We start from the raw sequence: 10,312 nt of genomic DNA, 5'->3' as shown, positions 1-10,312 counted from the left end.
ACAAAATAATAAACTAGCTTTGTATTGTCATGATTTTCTGTGCAAAAATCTAAAGACCAGGCAAGTTCACATAGATTACAGCAGTTAACTAGACTCTAGCCACTGTGAGAAGAACCCAACTGGTGAATTGCTCTCAGAAGACCCAGCTGACAGGAACCCACTGGTGGTCTGTATTGAGTCTGTCTAGCGCCCTCTTGAGGCTGCGGTACGCTCCGTCAAGGTTATCGTTCACAATGCTCAGGTCAAAATAGTGACTGTACGCCCTCTGGATCCTTTCGCTCTCGTCCACTGTCCGTTTGAGTTCTGAGTCCTAGAGAGACACTAATTTAGTCAACACTGAGGGAACTAAGAATAAAAAAAAAAAAATTTGAAATCGCTAGGACACATATTTGACTAACTTTTTCAAAACTTCTCGCACAATTCTCTTATTGGCACAGCAGTTAATTTCACATTCAAAATGCACTAAAACTACCAAAACACTTCATACATGCCTCAAATCAACTCATTCTTCCATAACACTAGCAAAGACTGTCATCCAACAAACACACTTTGTCACTCGTAAAACACTGACCTAAAAAACACTAACAACAGGTTGCACTAGACAATGTTTGCTATTGTAAAAAAACAATTTTTTAAACAAGAATGACAGTTCTCTATTGTTTTTCCCTTTTGTGTAGATGGTAATGAAATTGAAAGACTTAACACCTGTGTATGTGTTCTAATCTAATGGTTTTGATAGCGTTTGATTTTTTAGATTTGGAATATATTTCTATATGGTATTATTGTAGAAATGTAGCAAATGACTGTCTTGTTCAGTATTGTATTATGTTAAGTTTTTAACTTAAGTTTAACCATTTTGAAAAGAGTATGTAAACGTGCAAATTGGCCTGTAGGTACATAGAGTTTTGGCGGTGGTTGTGTTTAAGTGAGAAAAGAATTTGTGTAATATAAAAAAGAAAACCTGCAGTGATAAAAAATCCACAGTTTAGCCCACATCGACTGCTGTTATGCAAAAAACTTTAAAGAAAGGAATTACCGTCATCTGTTTAGTCACAACACCAGACTCGATGGCAGATCTGTTCATGTCTTTCAGAACCTCAAAGTTTGGGGCTTCAATGAACACCACGTATGGAAGAAACTCGGCTGTTCGCAGAACTTTGAGTGCCTGTAGGAGAAGAATGTATGCAATGAAAAGTATATTAAATGGGAGGATAACTGTATAAATGTAATATTTATTTGCATTGCAGGAAAATTTCCCCATAGACTTCCATTGTAAGTGCTTTATACAATCAGCATCATGCATTAGTTGTATTTAGCTTCAGTGAACAGTCATTGTAAATAGGATATAGAACATTTCAAAGGGCACCTGCGGATTGACATCCAGAATGCAAATCTTGCCGGAGTCCACGACCTCATGGATGGAGTCGATCTTGGTGCCGTACAGGTTTGCGTCGTATTCCCCGTGCTCCAGAAAACGGCCACATTTAATGTCAGCTTCCATCTCGCTGCGAGACATAAACAGGTACATCTGCCCCTCCTTCTCATCCACCTTGGGTTTGCGAGATGTGTCTGTCCACAGGGACAAAAAGGGTCAGGTTAACATTAGCAGTGCAAATCATCTGATTTATGCCAAACAGTATATTTTATTTCCTAGTATTAAGCTACAACAGTAAATGTGACAGAACCTTTACTGCATCCAACATAAAGCCAACTTAAAGGCATAGTTCACCCAAAAATGAAAATTCTGTTATCAATCACTCTAATGTCGTTCCAAACCCATAAGACTTTCATTCATCTACGGAAATCAAATGAAGATTTTTTTAATCAAATCTGAGAGATTTCTATCCCTCCATTGAAAGTCTATTCACCAAAACATTCGTAAGATCAGAGTTTTGGGTGAATAGACATTCAGTGCAGGGACAGAAATCTCTCAGATTTCATTAAAAAGATCTTCATCTGTGTTCAGAAGATGAACGAAAGTCTTCTGGGTTTAGAACGACACGAGGGTGAGTAAATGATGTCCGAATTTTCATTTTAGGGTAACATCCCTTTAAAATGTCAAAAATATTTCAAATTTATGATTTATTTAATATATAAATATTGAATCAAAATGATAAATATGCACTGACAGGGTGTTGTGGTTCCATAACGATGCGGGTCCGACACCAAAATCTTATTTTTCAAGCTACGGCGTCCCACTCCCTGAGCTCCGATCAGAACCAGCGTCTTCCTACGGAATGGAGGCACCTTGGCCACTTCCTCGTAGATCCTCAACTCATGTCGGTCGAACTCTGGAAAAGTGAAACATCTCACCTTTTGTTAGTCTGATTTAGTCGCTATATCCATATTTATTACTTGTCAGTTCCAGTTCAGTTTTATTGAGGATCCATGTACTGTAGTTCTCATTCTCAATGCATTTCCGTTTATGAACCTGAAGCACCTTCCCTGAAATGGAACTGACTGCAAACTCATCATCAAATGATTTTAGCATGAAACAAATTTATAGAACTGACTTCAACAACAACAAGCACAACCGAGATCAAGAGTATGACACATGCGCATCCGTTGCACTGGACAGATGGAGCAGTCGTCTTTACCAGCGTTCTTGGTGGTCAAGTACATCATCTTCTTCTTCTTCTTACCCCCCATCCCTGCACACAGAGCCCCTGCGGACATCAGCACACATCCTGGTAGTATAGACACACACAGCATGACTCCTGTCTACTGCAGGAGTCGAACACATTTAACCTCAGGCCATACTTATCAAACCTTTCAGTTCGTTCTAATGTAATAACCAAGTGCACGCAGAAAAATAACACAATACAGTTTTGGAATGACATGTGGATGAATAAATAATGGCCTATTACTGTAATCAACACCAGAGCATTCTGCTGTTGATCTTCCGCTACTCTCAGTTTAGTGTCGTCTCAGGCTGTTAGCAGGCTTTACTTTTGAAGCCATGTTAGGGGCAGTCTATGGAAAGATATTATTGTCCTACTTTTTCATAATTTATGATATGTGACCATGGACCATAAAACCAGTCACATGGGTCAATTTTTTCAAATTGAGATGTATACATCACCTGAAATCTGAATAAATAAGCTTTCCATTGATGTAATGTATGGCTTGTTAGGATAGGACAATATTTGGCCGAGATACAACTATTTGAAAATCTGGAATCTGGGGTGCAAAAAACGAAACATTGAGAAAATCGCCTTTAAAGTTGTCCATTTATGTTCGCAACTGTGCTGCATTCACTCACAAAAATAAATGTTTTATACATTTACAGTAGGAAATTTACCAAATATCTTCATGGAGCATCATCTTTCCTTAATATCCTAATGATTTTTGGCATAAAAGAAAAATCGATAATTTTGACCCATACAATGTATTGTTGGCTATTGCCACAGATATATGACTTGTGACTGATTTTGTGATCCAGGGTCACATATCATGAGAATATGGAGCTCATGATTGAGGAGGAAAAAAACACCTTTCATAGGTCCAAACTGAGCATGTTGGTGCAGATGTTATTTATATGGAGATATAAAGTAATATGAAATTCTAACAGCTTTAGCATGTATTAATGAGATATTTATAACAGTTTCGCAGACTACGTACATAAAATGCATATAAATATCAGTTGTCACTCAATATCTTGCAAAAATGTCCTTTCTAAGATTATGTTTAATGCTTTTAAAGTAATAGTTTTATGAGCTCTGTAGTTTTAATTGTGGGGGGCAAATAATATAATGCAATGCAAAACAGTGTGAATGTGATAATATATATTATAAAAAGAGTAACATTATGAAATATAATTACAAATGAAAAGGACTGTATTCTATTTGAATCCATTTTAAAATGTAATTTATTTATGTGATGGCAAAGCTGAATTTTCAGCATCATTAGTCTTTACTTCTCATCATTACTATAGTCTTCTGTGTCACATGATCATTCAGAAATCATCAGACTTCCACACAATAAATATTCCACTGCATATCCATACTCTGTAGTGGCCTGTGTCCTACCTGTGCTAGTGAGCTCCAGGTCTCTCTTGACAAAAGCTTTTCTCTTCTCCTCAAGCAGCTGACTGGGGATCAGGCCTGCGCTGCCTCCTTCCAGATGACATGCCTACAGGTGAGACCAGACTCAAGGTAAGACCAACATACAGAGCTTAAGGGTCATATATTCACTCACACACATTGTGTTTTCATGTTTTATGGGGACTTTCCATAGACATAATGATTTTCATACTGTACAAACTGTATATTTTATCCACTTACACTAACCCAACCCCTAAACCTACCCATCACACAAAGCTTTCTGCATTTTTACACTTATATAAATATACATTAATGTTGAATATCTCTGATATTTATAGCATTAACAACACTGTAAAATCCAACAGTTGTTCTAACTAACACTTTTTAGTTAACTTTACTTTATGTCTTAACATAATTGTAAAAATCGAGTAATCTGAACTATTCACATGCCTTGTTTACTCAGAAAACCTAAGTTTAGATTAATTAATTGGGTTGAGTGCCATTTTGTCTTAATTCTTAAGACATTCTTAATAGACTTTCCTCCACTTCTGAATACACACATCTCTCTCGCTTTTGCTCACGTGCCAGCGATTAACCCTCCGCGTGCCAGTGTAGGCACGCATTCCATAGATTTCTGACCCCTGATATAGGGTTTTCCCGGCCACAAACACACACACACCTGCCACCAGTTAGGGTCCTCCTGGTTGAAGATCTGAAGGATGTCTCCACTGCTGAATTTGAGTCCAGCTTCTTTACAGGGGATCAGGTTGTCATGACTGGGGTCATAGTCAAAGTGACACTTTACAAAGGCCTGCAGACAGAGAGAGAGAGAGAGAGAGAGATACAGTAAAAACACAGAAACACATTGTTCTTATTAATGAATATGCCCATCCATCAGAGTGTCATATTGTCAGCCTGTTGAAAACTTTACAGTTAGCTATTCTTTACTGTTATCACTGGCTGACTGCAGAGTTCTGGCCTTATCTGTATCTCTAATGATTCCTTATTCTGTTAACATAAACATACACTTACTAATTATCAACTTCAGGCACTTTTATATTAATTTCATTTTTATGTTAGATTGATTTTACTACTTTTTGTCACATGAAGTTCAGAATAAAACTTGTCAATTGTCTTTTATGTGTAGATTTAGTAGTTTTACCCTTGTTAAGACTTGTTTTCAATCTTAAAAAAAGGAAAAACCATAATCAAAATACTAATTATTTGACCAATTCTGTAATATAATATTAATTACAATTTAATACTAATTATTACTCATTAACAGTTAATAATTTATAATGACTACTTGTTAAAAATTTATTTATAATGACTACGTGTTAAAAAATTATGAAATATGAACCAAAAAAACAATGTTTTACACAAATTACACCTCTCCCTCAGTTTTTTTTTAAAACATACTTTTAAGATTTACAGTACAGAACAAGTGCACATTCAATTCAATTAAGCACACTTAAGAAAACTAGCCTTATAACACCAAAATGTCAAAAACATTAAAAGTTAACACCTTTATATTCACACGATCCATTTTAAAGCATTTATAAAATAAAGGTGAGTAAATGATGACAGGATTTAGATTTTTGGTTGAACCATCCCTTTAAGTCCAATGTTAGTGTAAGAGCCAAATCCCCGTTGTCATGGCAACTGTAGTTACCTGCAGTCCAGTGGAATGTTGCTATTAGGTGCTGGAACCTCAATGTCACGGAAAATATGCCTGGATTACATCATTCAAACAGTCAACAACAAGCATAGCCTACTCCACACACAACACAACAACACGACACATGCCAACAATACCATCTGCCATCACAAACACCTAAAAACATGAATATTCCCCACCATGTAAGCGTGAATCACATTAGTAACATAACACACTGTGATGTCCAGTCCCATATTAGCAGCAGGCACAGGAAGCTGTTTGTTTATTTTGGGATCAAATGAAGACAGGCACAGATGGGATGCTGTGAATATGGCGCCATATGGGCAGACAAACAGAACTTCACTCATTTAATTCTCATTTAATAAGCAGCAAAGATGAAGATCTCTGACATGCAGAAAGCGGGTAAGAACGGCTGAAAGTGAAGAAGGGCAGACTTGAAGACTGTCGGTGTCTCATCTCAATCTGTGGGTTTGGTGCAGTGTCAAAAACAGGGAGGGCTTTGGCATAATGCACTAATCTCCCAGCATGCTCTGGAGTGGAGACAGGTGCCCAAACCTGACAGGGCAAACCAAAGTTTGAACTCAAAGATGTCAATTTAAAGGAATGTTGAACCAAGGTTATTACAGTAGATGTTAGTTACATGCGAGTACCAGAGCACTTCGGTCCCGTTACATCTGGTATTAACAGCCACCCGGGTGATCCAATTGACCTTACAACAGATAATAATGACTGACTGCCCAAATAGACAATTGTCTGTCGAGCTTTCAAACTTACTGAACTGTCAGACACATTCAAACCTCCTTTTTTGGCAAATTCATTTGACTATGGTAAAAGGGTGTGGTTATGTCACATGTAATTTGGATACTAGGGACTAGAACAGCTTTACGAACAGCTTGCACCAAACAAACCCTCTTTTGGTGTTAAAAATCACTGTCTAGATTTACTTAGGATAAATGTTTACTAATGCTTTACTGGTATTTGCGCCATTATTTACAGACCTTCACTCATTTTGGACATGACATGCTGTTATAGTTGAGAAAGATCACACTGTAGAAGAGAGAGAATTATCTCCACTCATGTTCATTTATCTGGAACGCCCAGGGCCAGCCAGCGGCAATGAGCGGAATTGCCAAATGCTAGGGGCGCAGCTCATCCACAGGGGCGCCCAAATGAGCGTTTTTTTATTTGACTAATAGGGTACAATGGGGATCTAAACCACTAGTTTGTACATACCTTGACGCGATCACTGAAAGCACTGAAAGTTGATTCTGCGCTAATTTGATCTCATATTTAATGTTTTTTAAATGTTGTAGATTTATGTAGCAAAAAGAATCGCTAAAATTAATGTCTATATTTTGAGACAAAGGTCTTGTTAAAGATTTTCAGTTTCGTTCGAAGTAAAAAAAAAAAAAAAAAAACCACAGTTTTTTAATTACGGAAGAATATGTAAAAGTATGGTATTTGGGGTAAAAAGCTCCCCGTCGGGGCGAAGGGCACAATAATTAACATGATAATAAACAGCTGGCTGACTTTTCCATTTGCTGACATGACATGGTTAGATATATGTATTTGTTACTATACAAGTAAAGCTTTATTACATTATTATTATGGGATCTCATTCAATGCTTTCAGAATCTTTATTTTTTTTAATATAATTTATATTTAATAATTTTTTAGAATAGTTTCTGTATTTTTAAAATGAACATATTTTAATGATAGTATATGTCAGGGTGTGGTGTAGGTTGAAGGCGAGGAGGCAAAAAGGCTCCAATATAAACTTTTACTCACAATGTCACACAAAAGGTACAGACGGGCAGAAGGGTAACACACACCAGCAAACGACGTAACTATGACTAGACATGACTCAGACGTTACCTAGACGAGAACGGACAAAGACTGACTGCACAGAAGGGAACTAAATACAAACACAGAAGAACACTAATTAACAGAACACAGGTGATGCAGATGATTATGATTAACTAAACACAGGTGATACAACTGAACTAATGATGACAGTAGACACGTGACATGACGACAGGAAGACAAGTCCAAAACAAAACAGAACACAACTGTGACAGTATATTTATTGAACAAAAATGTATCATTTTATTTATTAAAATACACCAAAAATAGTTTACTAAAAGTTTTTGAACCCTACTATTTTAATACTATTAATAAAAAAAATTAATAAAAAAAAACGGAAATCCCCCAAAAAAACAACTACATTGTGGTCCCAGCAAGTGTTTGGAGTAAATCAGAAATAGAACGGGGCATTATTTATCGTCTGGAATTTGTCATGTCGTACCGCGCCACATCCACTGTAGACAGCTTCAATTAATATAATGGATTCTATTTGCTTTTGTCACGTCATTTATCTAATTGCATAGTAGTAAGATGATACTAGTAAACTTCACTAATTTGAAATAGCTAGCTAGAGTTAATACCACTTATTATTGCCTTAAACCTTATGCGCTGTTCGCGAAAGCTGTACACTCAGGATGTTTGGGGCCTCCAGAGACCCCGAACAGTAAAATTTTGTGACATAAAAGCAGTGGAAGTGGTTAAATTACTAGCAGACAAGCAAAACACATAATTTACACCTGGTAGTACAGTAGCATGTCTCAAATGTGTCTCTGTGACCACTTTTAGTCTACATACATTTACAATTACTACTCAAAAAAGGATAACAATTCTGCTAAATAACTGAAAGTTGCCCACCTGTCGAGGTGTGTGTGGTTCTTGGTAACTGGGGAGGATTTTGAGGACCACGCTCCCGTTGGACTCCTTCAGCATGTTCTGAAGAACCTTCGGGTCACTCCCGACTTCTTTTCCGTTCACCTCTTTGATGATGTCACCCACATGCAGCAGGCCCTGCTGATCTATCATGCCCCCGTGCAGAATCCGAGCAATCACCAGCTCTCCGCCCTCCACCCGAAACGTCACACCCTGGCAGAGAAAACAGGATGTGATTCAAACAAAAGTGACACTATTTACTTAAAAAAAATTTTTTTTTTTGTTTTTTTTTTTGAGTGCTTCTTAAATAACAATATCAACTTTATTCGACTAATTTACATTTATCGATCACTAGGGTAGAAGTGAGAGTGCAAAATATATTTTTTTTAAATATACTTCTATCCATTGGACCCTTTTCAGGGACTGTGATGATGCATACTCTGTAAATCTATCAAGTGTTTTTTATATACAGTGCAATGCATAAGTTAATACAGCCATGCTAAAGTTGACTAAAAAGAGGAATAAAAAAATCATATTTTGGAAATTGAACTTAATGCCTTAATTTAAAAAATTAGGAAAAATCCAACCTTTAAGGACACCAATTTTCTTTGTGAATGAATAATGTATCGTAAATAAATAAATGTTCTTCCTTAAAATACATGGTGCATAAGTTAGTACACCCCTATGTTAAATTCCCATAGAGGCAGGCAGATTTTTATTTTTAAAGGCCAGTTACTTCATGGATCCAGGATACTATGCATCCTGATAAAGTTCCCTTGGCCTTTGGAATTAAAATAGCCCCACATCATCACATAGCATTCACCATACCTAGAGATTGGCATGGTTTTATTTCAGTTAGCCTAAAAGCTAGTTTGATTTGCATTGCTCTCAATGCTAATCAAACTATGCTATGGTATGCTATGTGATGATGTGGGGCTATTTTAATTCCAAAGGCCAAGGGAACTTTATCAGGATGCATAGTATCCTGGATCCATGAAGTAACTGGCCTTTAAAAATAAAAATCTGCCTGCCTCTATGGGAATTTAACATAGGGGTGTCCAGACTTATGCACCCTGTATTTTAAGGAAGAACATTTATTTATTTACGATACATTATTCATTCACAAAGAAAATTGGTGTCCTTAAAGGTTGGATTTTTCCTAATTTTTTTAATTAAGGCATTAAGTTCAATTTCCAAAATATGATTTTTTATTCCTCTTTTTAGTCAACTTTAGCATGGGTGTATTAACTTATGCATTGCACTGTATACAGTATTTTAATTTGAAAAAAATGAAATGTACATTTATAACACAATACTTTGTTATTTTACCCTGGCATTTAATTACAAACAACTAGTCAACACTGCAAGGGTGATTCTGATGGAGCTAATGAGGAAGTGACGATACATTTGAAATGTAAAACTTTTCTAAATGCCGTAATCAATCTCTTAAACGTCTGGAAATGCAATTTTTTCTTGTGCTGTTGGACCAAAATGGTAATACAAAACAATGTGTAATGTTATTATATTATATTGTTATTCTATTCTATTCTATTCTATTCTATTATAAATTATAATAATAAATTATAAACAGAAATCCATAATCATTTATACAATAATTATATAAATTAAAATTATAATTATTAATTATAATAATTGTATTTAAAATGATTGCCCTTAAATATACACTATTATATTTTTTTATTAATATTTTGCTTTTATATTTATTGTTTCTTCATAATTTTTTTTTTTTTTTGTAATTTTGTTATGTGATTTTGTTAGCTATGTGATTTTGTATTTTATTAGTTTTTATTCTTTTTAAATATAACTATTTACCTTTCATTTGTTTTTATTTTAGTTT

General features: G+C 35.7%; 1 protein-coding gene across 5 annotated transcripts in view; it reads right to left on the bottom strand.

The window, feature by feature from the left end:
• mpp2b (MAGUK p55 scaffold protein 2b) overlaps nt 1–10,312 on the bottom strand; it is a 43,606-nt gene continuing 33,294 nt past the window's right edge. For 3 of the 5 annotated variants that reach the window (XM_084435006.1, XM_084435005.1, XM_084435009.1), the window contains 8 exons: nt 8,440–8,667; nt 4,723–4,854; nt 4,029–4,131; nt 2,598–2,666; nt 2,130–2,291; nt 1,367–1,569; nt 1,037–1,165; nt 1–310 (listed from right to left, as the gene is read on the bottom strand). In XM_084435006.1, coding sequence (XP_084291132.1) covers nt 134–310; nt 1,037–1,165; nt 1,367–1,569; nt 2,130–2,291; nt 2,598–2,666; nt 4,029–4,131; nt 4,723–4,854; nt 8,440–8,667 — 1,203 coding nt within the window. In that variant the 3' untranslated portion in view covers nt 1–133. The remainder of the gene's footprint in view (nt 311–1,036; nt 1,166–1,366; nt 1,570–2,129; nt 2,292–2,597; nt 2,667–4,028; nt 4,132–4,722; nt 4,855–8,439; nt 8,668–10,312) is intronic. The other 2 variants (XM_084435008.1, XM_084435007.1) reach the window with 1 other exon arrangement.

Source organism: Rutilus rutilus (assembly GCF_951802725.1).
Source record: "Rutilus rutilus genome assembly, chromosome: 16".
NCBI classification, from domain to species: Eukaryota; Metazoa; Chordata; class Actinopteri; order Cypriniformes; family Leuciscidae; genus Rutilus; species Rutilus rutilus.
Note: the sequence above shows the minus strand (reverse complement) of the source record. Positions and strands in the feature narration are given on the sequence as shown.